Consider the following 26,744-nt stretch of genomic DNA (forward strand, 5'->3'; position numbering starts at 1 on the left):
CACCGTGTGGCTGCCGCCGCACATTGCACTTGTTGAGGTGTGGCTGGGTTTCCTAGGACGGTCCCAATTTTAGCGTCTTCTTGACGGTTTTAGTTTGTGTCTCGGTTTAGTGTCGGGTCTCTGTTCTGATTCACCTAACGTTGACTCAGCTGAGAGATCCTGGTCGTTGGAGATGCAAACCGGAGTGATGGCCGCTCGCTGCTGACCAGTCTGTGGTTTGCAGAGTTTGAGGCAGGGCTTGGCTTTCCACAAAGGTGCAAAATGGTGCTGGATTTAAGCATTGCAAGTTTGCATAAAGGAATTAGTGACGTTTCTGCACCTCGTAGAAAGGGTCACCATCAAGGAAACCGAAAATACCTGTGCCTGATACTGCTGGAAGGGCTTGATTGCGGATGGTGACGCCTGGGTGGTAATCTTCCTCGCTGCCCTGTCCCATCACCCTGCCAGTTTTACACTAACCATCCCACAGGCATGGTTTAGCAGGGGAGCATCTCTCAGGGTAGCTAATGTCACTTTAAATGGTAAGAATCGCAACCTGTCTTGCAAACTGAAACTAGGATGGTGCTGTTGACATGGATATAGAAAAATAGGTTCTCTGAGACATCCATTTGTACCTTATATGGCTGCATCGAAAGGGTTAAAGATAAATAAAATGTGTATTCTTCAATACTGTAAAAATAAACCTTACTTGCTGGTGGGTGGTAGGAGAAGAGTTAGAGTTTACATGAAGACAGCATTTCAAGGTGGCTGTTTATGTTGTTACCAAAGATATTTCTAGCTTGCTTACAAAATGAGACCTTTTTAAAAAATATTTTTAATTTTGAAAGTACTCTGCCTAGCTTATGTTCTTGTGGAAAAAATGTTACCGTTAAATTGCCGTGGAAGATTTTTAATGTTGAGTTAAAGCAAGCTGGGTACGTTGTTTGCCATAATGTTTCTGGGGGGGGGTAAAAAACATCTGTACGTGGATGCTGTTTCTGCAGTAACTGCTATACCAAAGGAGAATCAGGGACATAACGGGTATAAATCTTGAGGTTTTTTCCGTGGAATAATCAACAATAAAAAGTGTTTAGGCTATTAAGATACCAGCAAGTAGATTCGTACTCCAAAGCTGTAGGTTATAAAGTTATAGTATAGTCTGCCTTCAAAATGGTTGGAAATCCGTCATAAATATCTCTTTACCACATACCTTCTATCTCCCTGGATGATTGGCTCTCTAGCAAAGCCTTCCGTAGAGGGTGTACTGTAATCCTTTTATGTTACTTCTTCAGTGCAGATTACGCAGCAAGAAATAATTAGGAGATTAATTTTCACCTGTCACTGCCAATAATAGATAACCTTGATACAGTGACAGGGCTAGGAATTTGGGGAACAGAAAAGCATTTAACCCCGTAGTGATTGCTGCAGGGACCAGGCAGAAAATGGTTGCCAGAACATGACCTCCCTGCTCGCTGTCACGAAAAGGGAGAGACGTGTTAGTCTTTCAGCTTCCTTGTCTCCCGCGAACGCTTTGCCTTTATCCGCCAACGTGTGCTGTAAAATTCGCTCTGTGCCACAACGGTGCCACGCGCGCCTCGTGCTAATCAGCCCGGAGCAGACGTCGGAGACCTTTGTAGCCTAGTCTTTTAATTCAAATGCAGTTCTGTTGCTTTTCATGATTTCAATTCCCAATCTGACTGGTATTCCTAGTCTGCTAGGAAAAGGAGCAAACTAATGAAGATGGCTTCATTAGGCAGAGTGCAATTTAGCTCTTCCTTGCTTCTCTCCAACAAATGCAGCTGAAAAAACATCCCAGAAGTAACGGTGCTTTTGGTCTTCAGAGAAAGCAGAGCTGAGGTGTTTCTGCTCCCTTTCAAAATTAATTACTAGCTCGCATCAGGTGAGCTTAGAAATGTAGCCTACGCTCTTAAGACAGGGAAGGTAAATGGGAAGAAAAAAAAAACCCACCACCTTTCCCCCTCCGCTTCTTTTTTATTTTTTTCTTTTGTGCTGAAGTTTAAATCTACAATCTGTTGAAAATGTAATGGGAAACCAACCTACAGAAAATGCCATTATTCATATCATCCTGAGCTCATTTATTTTATCTGCAATAGTAATGATAAGACAGGCTGCTTGGCAATGCTGATAAGCTGAGAAATATCTTAGAGCTATTTGTAAAAGTTAAAGCAGATCTTGGTACTGAGAGATAGGGAAACTGATGAGCCTTTGGGCAATCTGCAGAGCTGAAAGCTAATAAAGATTTTAATAGGAAGGCCTCATTAGGATTAGGGAGAAGATCTATTATCTGGGATTTACACAACACGAACGGTGGGGCAACTTTAATTTTTGCTTCTTTGTGCATTAAATACTGTTGCTGAACGTGAAGCCTTTTAACTCTGATCTGGATCTCTTTGTATGTTCAAGGAGCCATCACCAGCTGTTGGTTGAGCAAAAGTGAAAGGGCAGTTTGTGTGGGAATGCATTTGCCACACGTGAGAGATGCCAGAAAGCCATCGTATTCAGGGGCTGGGCAGCTTGTGGAGGTACAGAAATAGAGTTGTTTGCAGGTGCCTGGGTGGGAGGTGTTCTCTGTAGTGTCTCTTTTCTCTTGTGAACAACATTTCTAATCTTTTGGCCCTGAAGAGCAGCTTTACAAAGAAATTAATCCATTGCTCTTGTGCTGGTTCTCTTGGCGGTGAGACTGAAATACTATTACTGGAGTGGATAGCTTGTCTGCCCCATTCAGCCCAATGGGGTGCTAACTCCAAGGCCCACAGTGGTGGCTTTTTTATTAGCCGTGATCACCGTATGGATAAAACTCACCTAGCAGAGGACCTGTCTCCAGTGCAGCTGGGGTTGGTGTGATAGGAGTACCGTGCTGTGGGTGACCTGATCGAGTGGTTTGGTAGTTATACAACAGGACTGATTTTAGCATTCTTTTATCTGTGATGTACGAAACGTTCACTTTTTGAGGACACTTAGTGTGTGCAAACACCTATCACACGGGCTCAGCTGTGTTGCTCTCGCACTTGGCATGATACGTAAGGTGCATGTAAGCTCCTGAAAGAGCATTAGTTTATCCAGGGGTTACAGATGTATTTAATATTTTTTCCTGAAGGACCATCCAGACTTGTGGTGGTTGAACTGGATTGCAAAGCGGGAGGAGGAGCCACGCTGGAACATTCTTTGGTTTGCTGTTGAGGTCTAAGCCATGTTGTAACCTGATTCTGCTAACCTACAGTTTAAACCATTTTTACACACAGCCGATGAGATCTAGTTGAACCTCTAATGCAGATGAAGGGGTTTGTTAGGTGATATCCATGCTGGCTGTGAAATGCCACTTGTGCGACCACACCTGTGTTTGGGAGCTGTCTGGCTTCTTCCTTGTGTGGAGCACACACGAGTACAGGAGTCTCAGCTTCTCCCCCATTTTCATGGCAGAGACTAACTCCTCTCCTACTGCTGGATCAGATAACCCTAGTCGTGACTGCGGCAACATTGCTTCCATGGAAGAGTAATATTTGGAAAGTATGTTCTTGTATTTTCAGTTGTCTTTAACACAACGTAGCAGCCAAAAACCAAAAAGGAGCACAGCACCACGAGCCACAGAGAAGTCTATTCCAGATCATAGCTCAGGATCTGCTGGTTTAAACCAGTGGTTTCATAAGCCCTACAGGGGACAGTGTAATGATAGATTTAACTCCAAGTATTCCATCTTCCACGTGCTTAAGGAACTTATTCAGAGCAGCTGCAGCTGTAATCCCTTCTCCTGGGCTCTCACCAGCATGGAGACAGATGGGCAGGGCTGGGAGGAAAGCACCCTGCACCTACTGCCCAGGACAAAAATAAGTGTATCATAGCAGGCTGGTGTCAGTTTATTGCAGCTTGTTCATAACAAGTCACAGTTTATGTCAGCAAACCAGCGTGGCCTCCTAAAGAACTAGCACTATTTGCACGTAACATGTTGCTCCAGCAAGGCTGCCATTTGAGAAGTTTCTAATATTTATGTTTGATATGAATGAAACTTTTTGTTTTGTCTGTAGACCGCAACGGAACAGGAGCTGACTCGTATCAGGAGTGCCTTGATAACAAGCAAGGTATGAGATCAAGTCTCTCCAACATGGGCACTTGGGACTGATTTAGCTTGATTTCTTGCAGCTGAATTGGTTGCTGTCTCTGTCTCTCTCACTCTGTCTCCCTTTTTTTTTTCTTTCCCTTTTTTTTTTCCCTCCCCCACTGTCTCCAAGCCAATTCACTGTTAACAGTTCCATGTCAGCTAACCTGTTAGCTCAGGGTCTCATTACACATTTGTGACAAGACTTCTCATTTCTAGCACCCCAAACTCTCTGTTATTAAGGGAGGAAGTGGGAAGGTTGTAAAACAAAAGTGGCATGTGCACTTGCTTGCAGTTATCTTCTTCCTGAAGGTTTAGTTGCACAGCCAAGCAGAAAAATATTAAAGTTGAGTTAGGGGAAGGCATGTGCTAGGCTGGGTTACCTCAATGCCAGACATCCTGTGATAGTTTGTGCACTGACACGCTGACTCAGGCTTGTCCAGCCTGTTGTCTTGTCCCATGGCAAAGTTGATAAGAGCTGGAAAAGTCTCTTGTGACTTACAAGGGAGTGGTGATGGTGAGGGAGGAACCTTTTATCCTTTTACTGTAAGCATGGAAAGAAGAGTCACATCAGGAGAAATGACAATTGTAAAAGCATCTCAGAAACAGGACCCAAAGCCAAGGTTGTTGATTTTGTATTTAGAAAAAGGGCTGGTGTATTATGTTCTCTTCAGATGTCCTCTTCTGAGAACTGCAATCAGAAGTGCTCCTGCATCACCATAGCCATGTAGTGAGTGTTGAACCTTCTGGTAATCAGGGAGAACAAGCACCCTTCAGTACAGAATTTCATTTATTATGAGCTACAGCAAAGAGAGAAGAGGAAACGCTTATCCTAACCAGGCTACGGGCATCAGTTACATGTCAGCTTTTTGCTCTGCTGTTGACCCAGATCTGTGACAGTAGCTAAACCGATCATTTGCTGATATTCTGACCCTTCTTGCATAATATTCTAAAGTAGTACTAAGAAACACACAAAAAAACCCCAAACCTGTCCCGATTTTGGTGCTTGGTTGGGTTTAATTTTCCACTGGTGTCTTCACTTTCAGCATCCATCAATCAGTGTTATATGTGCTTCAAGTCAAAGCTGCTGTGAAGTGCATTCTCCCTGCTGTTCTTGGGTTTGGGGTGGGGTTATTTGGGGGGGTTGGGGGGTTTTTTTGTTTGTTCTGTTTCCCTCCTCTCAAAAAAAAAAATTACCTTGTCTCTCTGGTGACCTTTATGCTCATCTTTTTTCGCTATTTTTCTCTACTGATAGTGGTAAATACCTAATCATTGCTAAGCTTTCATTTCAGAAGTTCCAACTGGAAGACTAATGTGGAAGAACTGTAATCAATAATGGCTTTTTTATTAGATTAAGTTTAAAAGTCTTCCAGACCAATGTAATTCAAGATGCTCCTTTGATAGATAGATAGATAGATAGTCTGTTCTTTGGGAGAACAGTTTTTTCCAGTAACATTTTTCTAGTTGGCTGGGGAGATTTGTTCCATTTGACATTTTGTAGAAAGCAACTGAGTTTCAGGTTTTTAAAAAATGGAGTATTCTCATTTTTGGAAACCAATTGCAGCCCCTTTGATGTGCCAGTTACCCTGGCTTCTGTGACAGGTGGTATTAAATGGCATTATATCCATCATCTTCATTGGTCTGACAGTACCCTAGATTTTTCTCGCAGCATGGTTTTTGGTGGGTTTCCTTGACTTTGTTTAACATGTGAACAAGCTGTATCATTATAAGCGCTTTCAATGCGGTGTGAATAGGATCTGGTTTGGGTAATTTACCATGTCCATGCTACATCGTTATGTTTAAAGCAGCAACCTTTAAGAATGCAGAGCTTTAAAGGTAAAAGTATATACAGCAGCTTGTAGCCAATCCCTTGCTGTTCAATCCACGTTACATTTTGCGAGCTTGCAGTAGACTTGAATCCACCATTTGCAACAATTTACAGAATATAAAATATATAGCTGACAGTGGACCCATAATTCTGGTTGCTTTCTGTTATGTTCAAAACAAAACACCACCAATGGCTGAAAGTAGCAGTGGCTCTTTAAAAGTATTAAATCTTCAAGCCATGTGAAATGCAATTGCCATGGCTTCTTTTTTATAACAGCATGCTTGTCTCCTAGAAATTATGCTATAATGATGTTTGGTTTATATATTTTACCCCTTTCCTCATTAAAGTGCTATCTCTCGGAAGAAGCGCTTTGTGTCTTGAAATACTGCACGGTTAAAATGAAGGCAGGTTTATAAGGATTTAATGTACTTGGGAGCCAAGGTTTTGCAGCTTTATGGCAAAGATGTTTTAACAAAGGGCTTTATGGTAAGGGTGTGCTGTATTTTAGTCAGGCAGTTGCTCAAGGGAAAATTTTCAGCATGAGCACATCACGGCAGCAAGGAGAAATTCAGAGGGAAACAGGCCTCTGAGATCCGGTCGCCGTCTTAGCTGATATTAAGTCTTAATTCTTTGCAATTTCAAGCCCTGTTTTGGGGTTTTTTTTAGCTCTTGGCTCAAGGAAGACGAAAACTTGCGCCATGTCATGCAGCATTTAGGTCTCTCATTTTAATGCTCAAAGGCAAAGTACAGGAGAGCACACCCAAGACAGTCACAGGTGGGATTATTCAAACCTTCTCAGGATGGAACTTGTTTTTTCAGTCTTTTATTTCCAATATTCATTATGAAAATCATATCCTAAAAGCAAGACTTTCTGAGTGTTCGGGGTTTGGAAGTGAAGAGGGCAGCAGTTCAGAGCAGTTGCCCATCCAGCGCAGCAGAAGACGTGTCCTGGATCTGCCTGTTTCTCTGCGATACAGTTAATACCCCGTGGTTTCCTGAGAGCCAGGGGGTTTTGCCATGGAAAACAGGTATAAAATTACAACCAGACACAGTTGTTGCTGAAGCTTCTCAATAGGAACTCACTGTTATAAATAAAACAATTCTGGTTTAAAGGTTAGGCAATGAAAAGCACTTAGCTAGGGCCATGGTGGCAGCCAGGAGACATAACCTCACATCCTTGAAACAGTGCATAGAGAGGTGGTCTTGGAAACCAGTTCAGAGTATTTCATGTTATCATTTATAGCTCCTTCTCTTATCTATGAAAAATTGTGTTTTACTTTATGTCAGCGGTCTTCTCTCCATCCCCGTGCCTTCAGGTGGGCTGGCAATGGGTATGTCGTCCTGCTGGGCTCTAGCTTTCCAAGCAGAGCTGTAGGTTCCTGCTGAGGAACCCAGTACTTTTCCAGCTTTCTCTTTCTTGTGGAGTATCATGCTTCTGTGTTATTTCCCCACAGATGAATTAGTTGATATTTTTCCAAGATGAACATGGTTTAATCTTTCTGATGGCACTATTGACTTCCTAGGACTTTATATTTCTTTCCTGGTATTTTAGAGCACCTCCTAAATTCAGTACTGCTTATTGATTTTGTTAGCTCACCTCTAGAGGGAGGATGAATGTAATTTGGAGCAACGTTTGGGAACAAGGACGGAGGGTAGTTAATCTTGACAGTGATCAAAATGTGGCCACAGCCAAGAAAACAGCAATGCGTCTGTCCTGAGGTTATGGAGGACCAAGTGCTCCTACCCTGGGTTGCTGTGCCTGGATCTCAGGCGGGTTGCTGAGCAGTCGTTACAGGGATAGGATGTCTGTAGGATCAGGCTTGATTTTTGAAATAGTGGCCGTAAACTGAAGACTCTTTATCTTGTTACCAGTCCCCTGGGTCATGCAGTCCCAGTGTGTGTCATCTCCTATTAGTCTTGATGCAACCAATGACCTTGTTTGTGTGAGCGCATTAAGCACAACATTAATGTCTGATTTGACTACTTTGAATTCAGGCAGGCTGTAATCAATCACCTGAACTCTCTTGACAGGGAATATGGCTGGATGGGATAAGGAGAAGAGAGAAAATGCATGCTTGGGCCAAAATTCTAGGAAATTGGAAAACTACTTGTGAGCCTGTGTAGCTGATGTAACTGCTGGTGGAAACAGGTTCTTTGCTGGAAAGCAAAGGCTGCAAAAGCAAGACATTTGTGGTCTTTTTAAAAGGTTCAGCCTTCTTCCTGCCTGTTAAATACCAGCGTGGTAAATGAGACCGCCAAGACACAGAGGCACCTTTTAGAAGATGTTACTTGGAGAAGTTCTAACCTATTTCAGTTTTTGGATCCCTTTTAACCCAGCAAGATTAGTTTCAGGATGGCAAAGATGAATTATGAGGCAGATAAGTAAAAATGGCAGACTGGCATGGCTGGATGAAAAAGTACGGTCAAAATGGTTCTGTCACTGAAGATGTTATTTCCATTAAATGTTTTGAGATTTAATATTGATTTCAGTGAAATTACCCTTGAAAACAGATTTCCTCCAAACCTTTATTTTTATATATTTGCTCTGTAGCTACTTTAGGAGGCAGAAAAATGAAACTTTTGCTTCAAACAGGTTTTACGTTTTGAAATTGGCTTTTTTTCATGGTATGAACAGTTTTTAAAGTGTTATTTATTATTTGTATTCTAGTCATGCCTATGCACTCTAGTTATGGGCTAAATGTCATTTTGTTAACCGCAACTCAGACTGGGGATGGGGGCAGGGAGATCAGTTTCTGCCTGAAAAAGCTTTGGTTTTGTATTTCTGACTGGGGCTGCATTGATTGCCAGTGCCTATTTTAAAAAACAAAAAAAACCCCAAAAAACCCCAACAACCAAAAAACAACTTCTCATTTTACAATATGTTGGCTGCCTTTTTGTTTAAAGAATTATAAATACATCAGCAGATTTTCCACAAAAACACATATGCTTTCCTCCTGATGAGCATGATGACGCACTGAGAATCCTTGCAAGAGGCCTTGAATCTCCTTCAAGTAGAGGATAGTGCTGAGGTTGAAATTGAAATTTTAAATAACTCTCTTCATTAAAAAAGATGCTGGTGGGGCCTTGTTAGCAGAAGAATTGCCATTTTCTGACTAATTTTTTTTTGCCAGCATGGGAACAAAGAAAGAAAGGAGGAGGCAGAATAAAAGCCTGTGTGAGTGTACGTACAGAGGCTGCAGCTCTCTAAACTGGTAATGGTATCTGGAAAGAGTCCAGGCTGTTGTAAATATGAACTTTTGTCAATATTCCCCAAGCTTCTTTGGACTCTAGGGTGGGCTTTATTAGCTGAAGGTCACACCATTGTGCTGTCTCCCTCTCCTGAGACCTCTGATACCTTCCTGAAAGGACAGCCCATTATCCCTGGGCTTAGAAGCCAGCTTTTTCTTCAGTGGCGCTGAAGCTGATAAGCTTAAGAGGCATATTTCATCCCCCCACTGCTGCTTTCAGGAGACAAACAGTGTTTATCGTTCCTGATTAATTCCAGTTGAACAGAAAAATAAAATAGGAGGCATGTGTGTGTGCACACGTGCGCACACGCACAGAGACACAGAGTTGACTCTTTTTTTTAGGCTGGTCTTCTTGCGTAACGTCAACTCATCGCGCTGGCTGCAGTGAGCAGCATCTGGTGCTGCCTCTTTGTTTTTCCTAGGTGATGTGTCCGAGGATTGATTTAGTTACATGAGAGGATCCTGGGCTGTGATCAGTGTATAGAGAAAGGGGTGGAAAGGGGGACAGGGTAGCAGCAGCCTGAGCATCAAGGTTGGAATTCATTTGTGGCAATTAAGCATTAAGGTCTGCGAGAGCAGGACCACCCGCTGGGAGAGTGGCTTTCCATCACCTGCGAAAGATGAATGGCACGAGGAGAGAGAAGGGCAGAGATTTCATACTCAGCTACCTGAAAAAAATCATAAAATCACTGTATCTCATTTCTGTATCTTGCAGCCTTGTTCATCGATGCTAAATCCCTTTGCTGGGAATTGTATGCAAGAGAGTTGGAAGATATAAATGCTACTTGCTTCTACTGCTTTGATTTCTACATTTCTGTCTTTGGATCTGGCTTGGAATTCATCAGGAGGTGTCTTGCTGATTTTCTTGCTACTACTATTTCAGCAGAAATGTCTTCCAAACGTGGCTCCCAGTGTCTTAGGGTTACTTTCTTCCTTATACTGAGATTCAGAGTATAGAATGAGTAACAATAACACATGCAGTGAATAGCATATTGTCCCTCGGCAGCTCTGTAACATGCCCAGGTAACACGCCCCAGCGGCTGGGGCATCCAGGGCAGGGGACCTGTGCTGTGTGCTGCTCTCCGGCACAGCCTGGCTGTGCAAGACACCTCCCCTGCCTGTGCATGAGGTTTTCCGAGTGGAAAATGAGAATTATTAGCACTGTACGCAGTCCTGTTTGTTTGGATGACCGTGTAGCTGCAGCCTAAGTTAGGTCTTTTGCAAAGGCCTTGCTATTTCCTTCAGTTTTGTTGTATCCTACGTGCTGAGTTTGAGGAGTAAAAGAAGAGATCGCACATGGCTGAAAGGAGCCTGTTGATTTCTTGACCAGAGGAGCTGATGTTTCACTCCATAAAACTCAACATTTTTCAGCCTTTAAAAAAAGTAAAAATATTGGAGAGCTGTGGGGTGTGAACTGCTTTCTCTCATTTTGCTTTTTGTTCGTATGGAAAAAATGGGCCCCGACAGCAGGTGAGGGGCTGCGCCGCACTGCATAAAAGCAAATTGGCTACTTAACGTATGTTGCATCGAATCTTTGTCTCGCTTCCCACATGGGCCATGTTTTAAACCAGATTCTTGGTGCTCGGGTTACAACTAACTTCATTTCCTTTGCCAGAACAGACAGAAATGGAACAATATTAAAAATAATTTTACAAAACTATGTTTAGTTCTTGCCAGTGAGAACCATGTTTAAAGATGGATTTTGCTATTATGGCTCCAGTGCTAGTGTAAACAGGGTCTAATGGGAAAGGCTGTAAAATAATAGGTCTATTGGTCATCTTCAGGGGGAAAAGGCATTTCAAACTGGAATAGATCCAAAGCTTCGGCTGACCAAACACAAACAAGCATTTCCATTTTAAAAATGTATATAGTAGCATGAAATGGGAGTGGTGGGCCTCTAATACTATTTTTTCAAAGGTAACTGCACAAGCCTGTGTGAATTGGGGGCAGTTATTTACTTTTGTTTTGTGAATTGGGTTACATTTGTCATTCTTCATATAAAATAGAATACAGTTACGTTTCAGAAGAGAACTTCCTTAAATATATCACAGGCTCCTTGTTAAGGGCAAAGTAGACTTGAGGGAGAAAATTACTTTGAAATCCTAGCGAAAGGTTCTGAAGCTACATATATGGTTCTTTCTCCAGATGGGTTAACGTGGTGGAAAGATTTTTATTAGGCCAGTGGTGCACCATAGACTGCAGTGGGATACATACTTGTTTGGACCCTGAGTTTGGTGATAAGTGAAATGTTAATGTGTGCGCTGCAGAGCAAGCTCTTAATTTCCCTTAAAATGGAGGGTGCAGAAATGATCTCATTGGACAAGATGTCTTTGGGCTACTGCCCACCATTAGGTATGTCCTAGACAAGATTTATTTACTCAGCGTGGACGGATTATTTCCTTTTCCTTCCCTGAATCTGGCCTGCGGTAGCTGTTAGCAAAAGAGCTTTCCACCTCCTGTATTGCAGGAAGCATTTTAGCTCTTGCTGAAATATGAAGCTCCCTTCCTTTATTAAAATTAAGAACCACTTTCTCACATGGCAAAGCGATAATAAAGACTGAAATTGGATCTATAACTTCATGAAAAGAAAGAGAATTTTTTTAAAGACAAATCATGTATGGTAATACCTCCATTGTTCTCTCGCTGTGTTCTTTGTATTGCTTAACTCCCTGCGAACAAAGAACCCATAACTGGAATTGTAAAAATAATCCAAGCATTTAAGTCAAAACTCAAAAGGCCCTTGGGAATCTCTTGCAAAGGTGTGTCCTTGAAATGGTGGTTTATGAATTGTCTGAACAGGTTTGAACATCCTGACCCTGAGGAAATCTATGGGAATTTTGCCGCTGACTGCAGTGGGGTCAGGATTTCACACTTGGTGCTTTGCACGTACTGCCAGGCATTGAGCAGAGCTGCCTTTCAGTCTTTGAGAAAGTCTGACTCCCTCCTCACCAGTGGGCGGGAGATTTTCTAGTTGGTTGCACTTGTGAATTCTAGTGAAGGGAATTGCGTTTGGTCCCCTCATCTTTGTCACTTACTTAAACAAACATGCAAACTGGAAACATGCACTTGCTTGAGCTTCAGCAGCGAGTGCCTCCTCAAGATCTCTTCTTACTGATCTAGAACTTAAACTGTTTGATAAAGTGGTTTTAAGCTAAGGTTCAACCCTGCTTAAATGAAACCATTTGGGCAGAGATGGGAAATTTTATTCCCAGTTACCTTTCAGATGCCTGAACCCAGCTAATTTGAAGAACGAAGGTTCATTCTCTGAGCTTGAATGCAGATCAGTACGGAGGTTGTATTGTATAAACTGAAGCAATGAGTACTTCTTCACCAGTTTATTGCATAATAATGTGTTTTTTAAAATACAGGTCTATCCAGGGCCAAAGTCACTGGCAAAGGAAGGCACTTAAATGATCAGTGAGGGAATGAATCCAAAATTTGCATGCAGATTCAGCTAACCAAGGGCATTTGAAACCCGCCTGAACATAGAAGTTAGTTAGCCCTATTTAAGCAAAGAGGTTGAGCCAAATGACCTCTCGAAGCCCCACCACTTCAAGTGACTCTATGGTTCTCTGGTTAGATGTCCCATGCCTGCCAGGGTATTTGAGCAAACCACTGGATTGCTTGATTCTGATCATTGTAAATGTGGACAACATCTTCCTCTACTGTGTCACAGTCCAGGGAGAGGAGAGTCACCAGAATTGTAGGAAATTCCCCTTTGTCCTCAGTCTTCCAAATTTGTTTGTAGTGCGGTGGCCAGTGACATTGTCTGTTTAAGAACTGCTGTTGATGGAGTAAACTCTGTATATAATGAAAAACAAAAAACAAAGGAACCATAATCCCAAAAAACATCACCCAGGACTCCAAGACAATTGGAACACTGGAGTTACCTAATCATAGTTCTCCATCAAGAGAAAAAGCTTAGGAAAAATTATTAGAAAAAAAACCTTCTAAGCTTTCAGCAACAATATCCTACAGACTGTTGTCAATCCAGAGTAATCTCATGAAGCTCAACAAACTGATTTCTAGTGAACTTGTTTGTAATTAAAACTAGTAGAACTTATATCAAAAAAGTGGGCTGTGTGCCCCTCGTGTTACTGTCAGTAGTTGGAAGGGGGAGTTGGAAAGGAAGCTACATCCTGTGTACAACACAAAAGTTTATTTAGGCTTCTCTGCTGCTCGGGGGATCACAGAAATGTTGCAGCAGCTGAAAGATTGGCTTTAACTTTTCCATGTGTGGCTGTAATGGAATGTGCAAAAACTTAGAAATTCCTTGAAGGTGCCTGGAAAGCCCCAACCATGGTGTCAGCAGGAACGTGTCTTGAAAGCTGCTCAAGAGAGGGACATTGCTCAGAATAGTTTGCAAAAAGTAACAATCACAACTTAGTGTGGACAGTTAGAAAATGTTAGAAGTAAACGGTTAATTTTTCCCAACTTTTTCTTGCCCAAACACAGCTAACAGACACTTAAAAAAAAAAAAAAAAACCCTTGGTTGTTCCTCACTGTAGCTGTGTCTTGAGGGCTTTCCTTAATGAGCTGTCTCCTTCTGTCCAGTGTGGAGAGAAAAACAAAAGAGTTAGAGACCTTCCTTTGTCCCCATGTGATTTTAATCTGATTCATTCATTCCTAATCATCTTGAAGGATTATAAAAACAAAACCCGTTAAACCTTGGTTCTTACTTCTTTTCTTTCTCTCCCAAACATCATCACTTGTTCTTTTATCATGTTGCATTTCTTTACCCATGAATCAGCTGCCTCTTTATTTTTTTTCTATATAACGAAAGTCGGGTGGGGAGGAAGGGGGGTGACGGGAGCGCTGCTTTCTTTGATTCGTTCGACACACAAGTGTTCCTTGGCCTTTCATACCGAGGAGTGGATACAGCTCTTGAACAAATTGGACCTACTTGTTTGCTGGCCTAGGCCATCTTGTTATCCAGCCAGCTGTGTTTTGATCTTGGAGGGCTGTTTGAAGATTAAATTGAGACATCTTTTGTTACTATTAAGTGCAGTAATTAAATCAGCTCAGTGTTATTTAAGTGTGGAAAATGTCGCTTCGCTGGCCCATGGGTGCCTGAAGTTGCCATTAGACAGCTGTGTTGCTTCCAGTACTAATGATGAAGAGGTAGGAGAAAAGAGCCAAGTACCCTCTAAATAATTTTCAACTCTTTCTGGGTTATGCTGGATCCCCTCCCGACCTTTTTGTGCGATGCTTCTCCCCCATTTCTTCTCGCTTCACGAAGAAGAACGTTTTTGAGAGGGAGCTCAAGCTTTTGTGGGTGGACAGCTGGAAGCCAGTGCCCTGTCCTGAGCAGAGAGGTGGTGTGGGCGGCGTGGGTGAAACGTGCGGGTGGTGGTGCCGCCGAATTCCCCGGATCGGCAGCTGCTGCTCCATCTCTGAGTTTGCAAGCCGTTGGCTCTGTGAACGACAAAAGAGGCTGAGCTAGCAGGATGGATGCAATAAATGAGCAAAGTTGGCTGCTTTTTTCCCCCCTTCCTCCGTCGAGGGGAGTCTGCCAGTCAAGTCAGGCACAGCAAGTACATTTGTTCCCGGGAGGGTCATTGTAATACAATTTGCTGGTGAAGACTGGCCTGACTGTGAAGTGGTGGCACCTGGGAGATGTGAACTCTGGCTTAGGCCAGGGCTGGCATCATTCAGAGGTCACCTGGGGCTTAACGGGGTGAGAGTCAGTTGCCCTCACCTGGCCTCCTTTGCCTTCTGCTTGCCGAGCAGATTGCTTTGAGAGAAGTGGCTGGAGGTGATGATTGGCAGTGGGGAGCGGGGCAGAGAGGCGCCGGAAGAGAAAGTGAGATCCTCAGTGGGAGAAGCAGTTCTTCGGAGGTCGAGTATGTTTTAATGCCGGGTTAAGTTGCGCAGCAGTATGGGTTCATTGCTACTGGCAGCACTGATCACTTGAGCGTTGCCTTGCTCTTTCCCATCGCGCCCTCGAGAAACCCTGTCTTACCCTGCTGTGCGCAGCCCAACGTACAGCTGCTGCTCTTGTGGTTCCCACAACGAATTCAGCAGCTCTTGCTTCGTGACAGGGGAGCAGCAGACAGGATCGCCCCAGCCAGTTTCAGCTACCGTGCTGCCCGTCGAGGCAGAGCAGCGCGCTCCCTCCCCGAGCCCGTGCTCCAGCCTCGCTTCTGAGCCATCTTGTTAGTCCGTCCTCCCAGATGCACCCGACTCTGCCTTCCATCTCCAGTAATTGCCCAGCAACATCTATTTGCATTGCTTTGTACGCCTCTGTGTTTTGTAGAGGGGGAAGTGTATTTGCACTTCGCGAGTGGTTTTTGAGCTGTGGCAAGGGCAGAAGTATGGCAGATGGGTGGGGATGAGAGAATCAGGAGCACGATGAATCTGTTTTTCTTACCTTGTTTAAAATTGCCTGTTAAAATTCAGCAGCCGCACCTCCGATCAGCCTAATGGTGTCTGCCATGTTGCGAATACACAGTCGTTAGTTGGTCCAATTCATGCATGCTGAGGTAGGAGGGTGATGTGAATGCAAAGGAGATGGAGAGAATAGGAGTTGGGGGGGCAGAGGAAGGAGGGGGAGAAGCTTGGTAATACAGTGACAATGAAACATACGGTAGTCACACTGGAAAACTTTCTCCTTCATTAGCAGGGATCTGTTGAGTTTCTGCTCACATTAGGGTAATTAACACAAGTACAGATTGTTGAACATCTGTGCAGTTTAACTATATGGCCGGTTCCCAGGCTTTAAACAGGGCTGTGAGGAGCCAAATGCAAAGCAGTATGAAAAGCCCACACACTATTCATTTTACTGAAATTAGCATTTCTGGATGAAAGCTGATGTTGCACGTCGGCTATAAATTTTCTCTGGTCTGTTGCCAGGTTGGCTAATGATCTGAGGTTAGTGTTTGTTAATAATTTTTTAAAATTTGTTACTTCTAATATTCTGGAGGGGAAGTTTCTATCTCACTCTTCTTTTCTTAAAAGGCAAAACAAAAAGCAAGCAGAACAAAGCATATGGGTATATTATATGTAATGTGCTTCTAATTTTTTTCCGGTGGAAACCAAGGAAGGAATTGCTGGTTCAGCCTCCATCAGGGGCTGTTGGCTTCGTGAAGCCACCACGCTTTTTAATATTTCTGACCAAACTGCAGTATTAATTTTCTAGCCTTGTAAATGCCTGGGAGGCTCCTCTTACGACGTGTTGTAGATACGAGCTGTGTAAATAAACTGCAGAGTTTTGTCTGCAGGATGGCGGTTACACAGGTACTGCTCCTCCGCACATCGCCATCCCATAACTCGGTGTGTGCACATAGGGTCAGCGGTATAAAGGTATAGCTGTATTTAGGGAGAGCCCTCTGCATTGATTATGCCAGAGGACTGTTGTTTTGCTGGGGCATCTTGGAGCTTCCTTCCTGCTCATTTTTACCTGGCCAGCTGGGAGCATCTGGGACACGAGGCGTGACAGACTCTTGAGCGTAACGGTTAGCAGCAGCGAGTTCTCCGCAGAGGGCTCTTCACGCCACAATTACCTCTTAGGCCTTGGTCCATCAGAGCCAGCGCTTGTTGGCCTTCAGCCTGTGTAGCAAGACCACTTAATACTTTAGGTTTTTTTCATTCTTTTTCCCTGTGTGGATAGGGACAGGCCAATTTTTCTTTAAATGGATGATTTTGGAGCCGCCTTCATGTAGGTCTCCTGACACTGATAATTCATGGTCATGTTTTTGATAGTGGATTTTAAGCATCATTTAACTTTGTACCTAGAAATTTTCACTGGGAAGTTCAGACCAGTGGTTTTGACACATGACCATCCACAATTTTGTCTTTTTGTGATTCCCCTTGTGACTTTTTTTCTAAGCATCTTTTGGTGTTTTGCAGTGTTCCCAGTTGTGTATTGACTTGGGTGTTCTGGCTGTACCCCCACCTAAGCCTGTGAGCAATATAACTGCATACCTGAATACACAAACACACCTGGGTTTGTGTACAATTAAATTAACCAAATTAGTACTGTGCTAGAAACCTTTTGTGAAACTGGCTGTGCATTTGAACCAAGCTGTGAAGGGTGTGTCAGGAACCATAAAACCTTGTAATTCAGAAGTGTAGTGCACAGAGATCCCGTTTCATGAAGACGTTGGCATTTTTTATTAGTTATGTTACATCTTTCAGATACAAGTTTTAACATATGCTGAAATTTAAAAAAAAAACAAACAAAAAAAAAAACCACCAACCAAACAAAAAAAGCCAAAACAAACACACAAAAAGACCCAAAACAAAAAACCACAAACAAACCCAAAACTGACCAGATTTTTTCCACATGGGAAATTGCTATAAGGCAGATAAGCCCTTATAGCTGGGACAACAATTTAGTGCATCATGTGTGTCAGGGAATTTTATTTTAATGGAGAAGACACTCGTGAGAAGATAAAAAGCCTACCAATGTGCATAAAAATAATAATCCTCATTAGCACTATTTTGTCCCTGCTGTTTTCACTAAGCAAAAAAATTTTGTTCGTGGTGGGGTTTTTTTATGTAATCCCTGTGGGCTGATGTGAACAGAGCTGACCTTTGAAACCCTACTTAAATTTTAAAAGGTTTGTATATTTTTTTGTTTAATTGGGAAAGGAAGGGATTTGGTGGTGTGGAGGAAATGCAGTTCTTGCCAGGAGTGCAGTGATTTGGTCCTTCAGTTCCTCTTCAGCTCCTGCTCTGTAATGGCTTACACTGCAGCCCAGAATTTAGCTTGGCATCGCTTGAAGTTGTTGGTGAAATTGTTGCCGTCACACCCACCAGCTCCTCCACAGTCTGCTGAAAAACGTCAGAGCTTGCAGAGCTTCGTATTCTTTGTGACCAAAAAACCACCTGGGACCAAAATGCAGTCTTCAAATTCAGTCTTGCAAAGGTCTGGGCTTCAAGAGCATCGTCACCCACGTGCCTGTAAGAGAGCCCCATAAATACGGTGCTCAATGTTTTGTCATTGCAGGATTGATTTCTGAGGTGAAGGTGTCCCCACAAGACAGACTTGCTGAATCATATAAAACCGTGCAAGTTCAGTTAAATATGTGGTTTATTTTTGAAGCACTAATTTAGCTAATCTAATCCAAAGGGAAATTTGGACTGACCTACTTAGTCTTGTAACAGTTTTGCAGATCATTATTTGTGTGTGTACACACAGGTGCACACCAGCTTTGTTAGGAAAAGAAAAATTGTTTGAGTGAAATGTTTATCTACATTTCATTTCAAAGTATCAAAATGTTCTCCTGCATTGTTTGTCTGGGTGCTGATGGTCAGAGGGTGGAAGAGGGCCATGCTTTCAGGTTTGTGAGACATGTTAGCGCTGCCTAGTGCAGGAAAGTGCAACATGAGAAATTGTTTAAATTAAATCACAGTGTTACTGTGTTTAAACAGTGTGGGTTTTTCCTATACTTGATGATGGTCAGTGTTACTTTGAGCATTGGCAGAATTGTGTCACTTAAGGTGATGAGGATGTTCAGTCTTACCAAGGCTAATGTCTGTGCTCTCTGTATTTGTACCCCATGTATCTCTGCTTGGATTTTATTTGCTGTTATTCTAGGACAATCCACTCTGTACAATAGAGTCATGCTTGGGGGGGGGGGGGGGACGTATTCCTATTAAAACAAACAGATAAAGCTGGATTATTTTCACTAACTACTAGGCAGAAACCAAAGTCACCCATTTGGGTATGTGGAACTGACTATGAAATTAAAGGGCTGCTCTATCTGCAGATACACTGCCAAAATGAAACAAAATTTTCCTTTATTAATACCCCTGCTCTGCCTCAGCCCTACTTCTTAAGAATATTTCCCACAGAGCAGACTTAAAATGCCTGTTCTGTTCCTGAAGAGCAGAAAACGGCAATGTATCCAAAGAAGTGGTTTCAGAATTTTGTAAGATAGCAAAACTGGCTGGTGAAACAGAGCTCTCAGCCTTCAGTTACATGGCTGTATCTGACATGGCAAATGCTAATTTTGCTTGCAGTGAGACTACTTGTAATGATTTTTCTAGCAGATTTTTCCAGTGTGTACACTGGGTGTCCCTCCCTGGCTGGGAGGCTGGAGGGCATGCACTGAGAAACTTGAGGGCATCATTTTGAAGGACTCCCAAAGTTTCCTTGGAGGTTTCATTTCATTCATCGCTAAGCTAACTTCTGCGAAGCAGCAAGTTCTCTTGTTCTCCTACATGATCACTTTGAACGGGTAGTTGCATTTATTTACGTCTCTAAAATAAGCTCAGAGAACTTGAGGCTGTTGCTTTAGCTAGGCTGCATATCCTCAGCCACCTTTCAGACCTTTCTCAGACCCCAAACGGGGCCCATCTTGCTAACCTCGCAGTTGCATGGTTGGAATTATCTCCATTGTGTAGATGAGAACACTGAGGCAGATTTGAAATTACTCGCCCCAGGCCACCTAATGCTGACAATAGACAAGACGGTCCCTCAGCCTCTTTCTATGCCAAAACCATTCTCTTGTGTCTGCGTATGGAAAAAACAGAGCAGAGCGAGCGGAAAGTGGTATTTGTAGTGATAACAATGTGCGTTCAGTCCCAAAAGGCCATCGGACAGTGATGGATACGTTGCTGTGAAATTAAAGCCACCGAGAGGTGTGCAGAAGGAAAGGCTAAAATGGTCGTTGCCGTGCACGTAGGTGGACACAGGAGCACGCAGGCGGTGAGATGAAGGCAGCAGCGTTAGCAGGGTCCGTCAGCCCCTGCGCCAGGCAGCCCATTTGCATTCTTCTGTCAGGGAGTTGGAAGCTGCCACGGAGCAGTTTATACTCCAGCCCGCTCTGGCCTTGAATTATGCATGACCAATTTATCATGCCCCCAGCTGAAAAACTAATTGTGTCCCTGGGATATATTTACTAGAAATTGTAGTTTGCTGTGCTGGGGTCCCCAGAGTGTCCGGCAGAGCAAATGACTGGGAAGTCAGAGCGTGTTCAGAACAGGACTCTTGGCTCCGGCGGAGCCACCGTGCCGTTGATAGATTTTTCACTTCGATTGCCTGAGAGTTTCCCCCCTCCTTCCTATTTTTCTTACACTGCATTACACTTAATCGGGCTGCAGGAGTCCTTCCAGCAGTCTCCAGTATTAAAAAGCAGACCAATGTGCCTGAAAAAAGGCAATTTATTCAGGAAATGCCAACCAGGTTGGGGGGAAGGGGGCTGGTTTCTTCTGTGTGTGGTTTTTCTTTTTTTTTTTTTTTTTTTTTTTTAATAAGCGCAGTGTGGCTTCATGTAATGTCTCCAATTACCATGAACGTCCCCTCCCTCTCCAGGTCTAGAGTGATGAGATTCCCTAATTACTGTCATTTGAACAAGAGGTTGAGGAAGAGAGGATTGCTTTTCCTCATACAGAGCTCGTGGGGTGGGCTTAAGCCTGCAAATGGTATTACCACCAGGTCTGGAACAGGAGCATGGGATGCCCCAAACCGAATTTCTCAGCAATGAAATGCCAGCTGTCAAACTGTATCTGGCTGCAAACCCTCTCATAAGGTAGAGCTGAGCCATAAAGATCATCGGCGGGGGCGAGGTTTGAAAGGGAAGGAGGTAATTCACTGATAAATTAATCACCAAGTTCAGTCTGTCCTCCCCCACTTGTCACGGGAGGAGGATGTCAAGGAGTTAATCACAATAAAGGAGTCAACAGTAACACGACTTCAGAGGCAGAAGAGCCCTCTGGAACCTCTTGCTCCCTTTTTATTATCCTCCTGGTCCGATCTCGTGCAGCTCTGCCCAGCGCAGTTTGCAGCGAGGAGCCCGCGTCTCCCAGGCCGGCAGGAGCCGTGCCAGCTGCTGTCCGCACAGCTTCGCCCCCGGCACTGCAGGAAGATAAACGGGGAGGTCTGCTTTTCCGAGAGGCTGGGGGACTGCAAGCTGGGACTTTGGAGACAGGGATCGCTCCCCTTCCGCGATGGGCAGGAGCCTTTCTTACGGCCGTGCTGAAATGGGCCGAACGCTCGATAGCTGGGCTGGGCTGGGCTGTGCTCTCCCACCGCTGTAATGGGATTCAGCGCACGTCCTCTTGGGAGGAGAGCTGTAGGAAGTTAATTGGGCTGGAAGAAAGGTGCCGGCAGAGGTGCTTTCTTAAATAAATACAAGATTTATGTAGTAGTTTGTGGAAACTATTTGCAGCAAGCGTGTGCAGCAGGTTGAAAGAAGTGAAGGTGGCTTTATTTTACGTTTTTTCTGAATATCACAGATCTGGATCAGCTTTTAAACACTCAAAAGCTCTCTACAGTTCCCTTCCTTCTAGTTCCCCAAATTTATATTCATCATCAGTTCCCCAAAAAGATCTGGTGAAAAGATTTTGTTCAGGTGACTACACATCTTGCTGCAGAAGAAGTAGAGCAGATCTGCTGTGTGATGAAAAACCGTGTTCTTTTTTGCTGAAATATGTGATACAGCCAGCATAAAAGTAGATCTGAAGCTCTTAAAATCATGTCAGAGAGAAAGCATAAACAGGTTTGTCCCTGAATGCAGCTGGCCAGAGCAAAACCAAGACTACAGAGTTCAAGGTTGTAATGGACTACCAAATCATGAGTACCCATACCTTATGTCCTCAAACCCTGGTGAGTTGGAAATAGGCATGAGTCCGGAGATAATGTCCTTGTAGGGTCCAACACTGCTCTGCTCCCTTTAAGCTGTTGCATCTACTGATTTCCAAAGAACAGGGGACTGGTCATGGAGCCCAGCGGTCCAGTGGGTCTTTGGGCAGAGAGGCAAAGGAAATTTTTTTAGTTGAATTGTACAGAGTATGTTACAGTCTGTTTTTTCTGGAGGGTGTTGTAGCATTTATAAAATTACTGTGGGGAGAACGCAAGACAGACCAGGAGATGGGATGGTGAACATTTTGTGTAGCAGCAGTTGTACCATTAAGGAAAGGGTAGGGCAGGAGACAATACAAATCGCAGCATCTTTTGTTGGTGTGTTTAGCTGCAGCGGCTCAGTGTCTGGATGCTTTTGCCCTTTCATTATTCAGAACGAGACACATTAGCAAGTCCAGGTTATGCTCCTTTTGCTGGTGGTTCTTATTAGCTTGGTAATGATCTTCCTAGGCTTTAAGTGCCTACAAATGTTCTCGAATAACTTGAGTTCAGGGCAGCCGTCCTTGGCTTTCTCCTATGAAAATCTTCCATGTTTTGTTCTCTTCCAGCCCCTGTTAACTTGTCATTATAAACTGAGGGGAAAAACACTGACACGGCATCGCCGTATGGATATTGCTCTTCCCTGAACCTGCCTCCTCTGCTCTTTCCAAGGGAGCTTGTCTGTCTGGCAATTGACAGCTTCTGAGTGGCTCTACTGGTTTTTCTTCCTCTGTTTCATTATTCAAACCGTTTTGGCTTCGCTGCTTTTTTTCAGTCTGTTGCTGTGCTGTGCTCGAGTTGCCCACGCTGTTTGGTTTTCTCCCCTTTGCTTTGCTGCTGCTGCGGCTAAGGTGGGACAAGCAGCTGCAGCACTGCGCGGGAGGGCTCGGGTGCAGAGGAACCCGCAAACAAGCCGCAGCAGCAGCCCAAAGATGAAAATAAGGTGGTGGAATTGGGGTAAAATAGAAGTCAGCGTTTGGTTTATGGGAGGCTACGTGACACAAACTGACCCTGCCCTCACTCTCTCAGCTTTTTCTCACCTGAAGATTCTGCCCTCCATCCTTCTCTTCTTCCTCCTCTCTGTAGCTGGGATACACTTCAGTGTCAATTTTCTTTACTTCTGTGCTTAGAGTTACGTAAATAGTTACAGAAAAACAAGTTGTGATCAGCAAAGAGAGAGGGGGTTTACACACCTTTTTAAGAAGGGGAATTTTTTTTTTATTCGTGCTTAAGGGTTAAGGGAAATTACGCTAACATCAGCTACAACTTAAACATAGTACTTGCTGCCACAGTTTCACCTCACTGTGAAGTAGTCAGCTAAAACACCATTCTGGCTTGGGAATTTCGGGGCGGGGGTTGAGCCCCATGTCCTCGGCACAATGTGTTTCTAAGTGTCAACACGTTCCTCCCAGTCAGGAACAAGAACTAACGAAAATAGATTGGGGAAAGGGGGCAACACATTCTTCTCATGATGAAACCGTGCAAGTATCTCTGGAGACTTGTGCCTGCACATCCACATCCCTGGCTTAGGGGGCTGTGGAGGAATTCTGAGGGGGATGCGAGAGAATAAACCTTGCCGCTCTAAGAAATCCTGAAAATGTCCATCAGAAATGCTGCGAGTATTCGGAGGCTGCTGGAAGTGTTCCAGTATCGGAGTCTTTGTCTCCATCCATCACAGGCACTGCAATCTTTGTGCCCCCAGCTTCAAACAAGGGCTTCACGCTGTCCTTGCAATCTGCCTTTATGCAGCGGAGTGTGGAGGCTTCTAATTACGAGGCCGAGATGCACGGCGGGTGGGGAGGCGTGCTGTGCCCCACAGCCGCGTACCTGATTATCCGTTGCTGAGGTCGTTAGAAGGGTTACTCCTGAGTTTAAGCCTGCTCCGCAAGACCCCTAATTATATGCTGCTCTGCAAGTTGCATTAAAAAGAAATTGTTGAAAAGACAAAGGACAGAATAACATTTCCTCCCTCGTCTTCCCCTCTCTCCCCCCCTGCAACACACACAGACACACACTCCCCCACCTCTCCCTGCTGGGCCCAGAGCTACTTTTCACGCTTGAGTTGGTGCAAGCTCTGATAAAGCCATTGAAAGATGCAGCAGGGAGACAGAGCGCTCCCAGGGACAGAGGGAAGCAGAAGAGGAAGCCGAAGTAAAATGACCCCCTCCCAGGTAGATACAGCCAGGCGCTGCTTACTGAAGGAGTTGTCCCACAGAGCAGAATTAGAGAAGAGATTAACCGTCCTTTATTGTTTTGTTTCACTTCCTAGGGAGCAATGTAATGTGGTTTCTGCCATTGTGAAAAACCTGCTTCAGCTGGAGCTCCGGGAAGCCTGAATCACTATAGATAACGCATTCAAAGTGCAGTATCCCTTGCACATGCTGCCAGTTCTCATTTTAATCTCCCCAGACATCAAAAAAATTAAAATGTAAAATTCTAAGCTATGCAGTTGAGTGACATGAAGGCTGCGCTCGCTGCAATGCAATTTCCAAATCTGGGACATGCACACATGTGTCCATCCCTGTCAGAGATAACGGTTTTATGTGTGCTTTCCATGAGCCCATGAAGTGTACCACTAACGGAGATAGAGAATTGAATGGGTTCTTCATTACTACATGTCTGGACTACTAATGAAACTAAACCTAGGTTGATAACAGTAGCACTAAATATTTCCAGTGCTTCTTGGTGCGACGGTAACATTTTCAATTTATGGTGGAGATTATTTTAGGGGTATCTGTGGTACCAAGGGTAACATTTTTTCGAGATTGCTATTTGAAGGGGTGTTTTTTTATTACTACTTGCATTATAGTAGTACCTGAAAGCCTGAGTGACAGGCCAGGATTTCACTGCACTGGGTGCTCTACAAACATGGTGGGGAATATTCTCTGCTGCAGATCGGGGTTTTTTGAGACGTGGCTATGGGGCTTTTTCATTGCTTTTGTAGCTGTAGAGGAACTCATATTTGAACAAGAATTTCAAAGTCAAAATGTCAAAGTTTGAGTCACTTCTGTACTGGAGAAGCTTGCAGGCTCTGTCATATTATACTTTGCTGTAATCTGTGAGCTTTAAACCTTGCTCAGTCCTTGAATATCTCAGTCGTGGTGCTCTATTCTATGCTCCTTATTTCTTACTAGTGTGCCTTCATTTCATTCTGGTGTACAGCACTGCCCACCCAAGGCACTAACAGCAGGGAAACTTCTGCTCCTCCTGTCTGATGTGATTTTTTTTTTTCCCTCTCCCATGTTTTCATGTATTCAGTTTGTCTCTTTATGTAGTGAAGAAGGTCCCTGCAGCAATCTTTGTTGGGGCTCTGGTTAGCATGGCTGAAGAGAGGCAGCCATACAGCCGCGCTGGCAGCACAACACGTTATTCCCGTGCGTTTGTTAGCGCTCTCCCCAAAGCAAGGGGTTGGGCACCGGGCGTGCGGTTAAATGTGCTTCTCTCTTGGTCACAATGTACTCACCCACGTTGCTCCCCCTGAGGCAAGTTCTGAAACTACCGATTGATCACTCTGCTCTTCTTTTGTGTGTTTAACGTGAACTCACAAGCCTGTCTCTGTGTATAAGGTGAAATAACCCCAAACCTTGAGCCTGGTAACCCAAAACCTTCTCTGCGCATCAGCTTGATATATCCCTTTGTTTTCGCATGTTCTGCTTCTCACTGCTGCCTGGTGAAAGATGTCTTAGGTGTGATTACTATGGGGCATCATTCCTGGCTACCTACATGAAAGCAGGTTGAAGACAGCCTTTATCCCACTTGCAATTTTATGTGGGTTTTATGTTTTGGCAAAACGACACGCCAAAGATATCAACTGCCTTGAAATTACTTCAGAGAGCAAAATCTTTGTTTCAAACGGTGTTTGGAGATCTTCCATTCATGCCTCATATTTTCATGGCATCTGTGTCTAAGATAGTTCGAAATCTCTGTGATTTAAAAATGTCGTATCACTTGAGCTGGGACCGTAATCTTGTCAAGCCGGGTGCAGGAGTGCTGGTACCTGTATAGTCAACGGTGGTTCTTTCCTTGTCTTGCACGCTCTTCAGTTAGCAAGAGTCTCTTGTTGTGATATATCCCTGCTTTAAAAGGTGCAAAAGAGCAATCACAGTTTTTTGCATGCGTGGTTTCTTCAACCCCACATTCCTCAGAGTCTGCAAGTTGAGTCATTTCTCTGCTGGCACAGACTTGTGCAAGAGGCATTACTCGGAGATGGCAGATAGTCTTGAGGCTTTGGCCGTGTGTTGTTGAACAGTCTCCAGAGTGACTATCTTGCTCATTTTGTCAGTTTAGAAATAAAATAACTTGAAATCTAGAAGTAGTGAAGATAAAAATGAATTTCATTCTAGCACTTTTCGAACCCCTGGACATAGGCAAGACAATAAAGCAGGCAGGACTTTCAGCCATAGCTCACTTAGCAGAAGTTTGACACCATAACCCATTTCATTGAGCAAATAAACACTGGGCATGAGCAACTGCTGCTCTTGAGAGACAGCACTGTGACTTCCATCTGGACCTCTGCCAAGGAGAGGTAGAAGGGACACGATGCTAACATCTCACTTGAGCCATGACATTTTTAATGTGACACTTTTTTCCCTGTCTTGGAATCAAAACTGAATTCTTACCTCTCCTGTCATAAGTCAAGCTCTCTGGTTCGGAGGCCAACTAGATACCAACTTAGACAAACCAGATGTGGCTTACAAACCTCTAGATTGGGAGAGGATGGCTTAGTGCTTGTTATTTTTTTACCATGCATGTCTTTCTGTTGTGTGCTGGAGATGGTTTTCAGGTTTCCAAACAAATAAGCACTGGCTGAGATCAGGTATATGGTCTGTACTAATGGAGCTGAACCAAGAGTGCTTTGATGGAGCTGTATTTCTTTATTATTTTACCATTATAAAGACAAGATCTCCTGGCTGTAGCCCAGGTAGTAGATCTGAAATATCCACCACAAGATGTTGCAGTTGCAATGCAAAAAAAGTATGTTTGTATTTACATGGAGCAGTGATAAAA

General features: G+C 43.8%; 1 protein-coding gene across 21 annotated transcripts in view; it reads left to right on the forward strand.

Annotated features, from left to right (window-relative positions):
* FBRSL1 (fibrosin like 1) overlaps nucleotides 1-26,744 on the forward strand; it is a 551,083-nt gene that overhangs the window by 445,597 nt on the left and 78,742 nt on the right. For 16 of the 21 annotated variants that reach the window (XM_075770082.1, XM_075770095.1, XM_075770098.1 and 13 more), the window contains one exon: nucleotides 4,023-4,076. The exons of the other annotated variants lie outside the window; for them this stretch is intronic. In XM_075770082.1, coding sequence (XP_075626197.1) covers nucleotides 4,023-4,076 — 54 coding nt within the window. The remainder of the gene's footprint in view (nucleotides 1-4,022; nucleotides 4,077-26,744) is intronic. 21 annotated transcript variants of the gene reach the window in all.

This window comes from Balearica regulorum, chromosome 17, assembly GCF_011004875.1.
Source record: "Balearica regulorum gibbericeps isolate bBalReg1 chromosome 17, bBalReg1.pri, whole genome shotgun sequence".
Classification (NCBI taxonomy): domain Eukaryota; kingdom Metazoa; phylum Chordata; class Aves; order Gruiformes; family Gruidae; genus Balearica; species Balearica regulorum.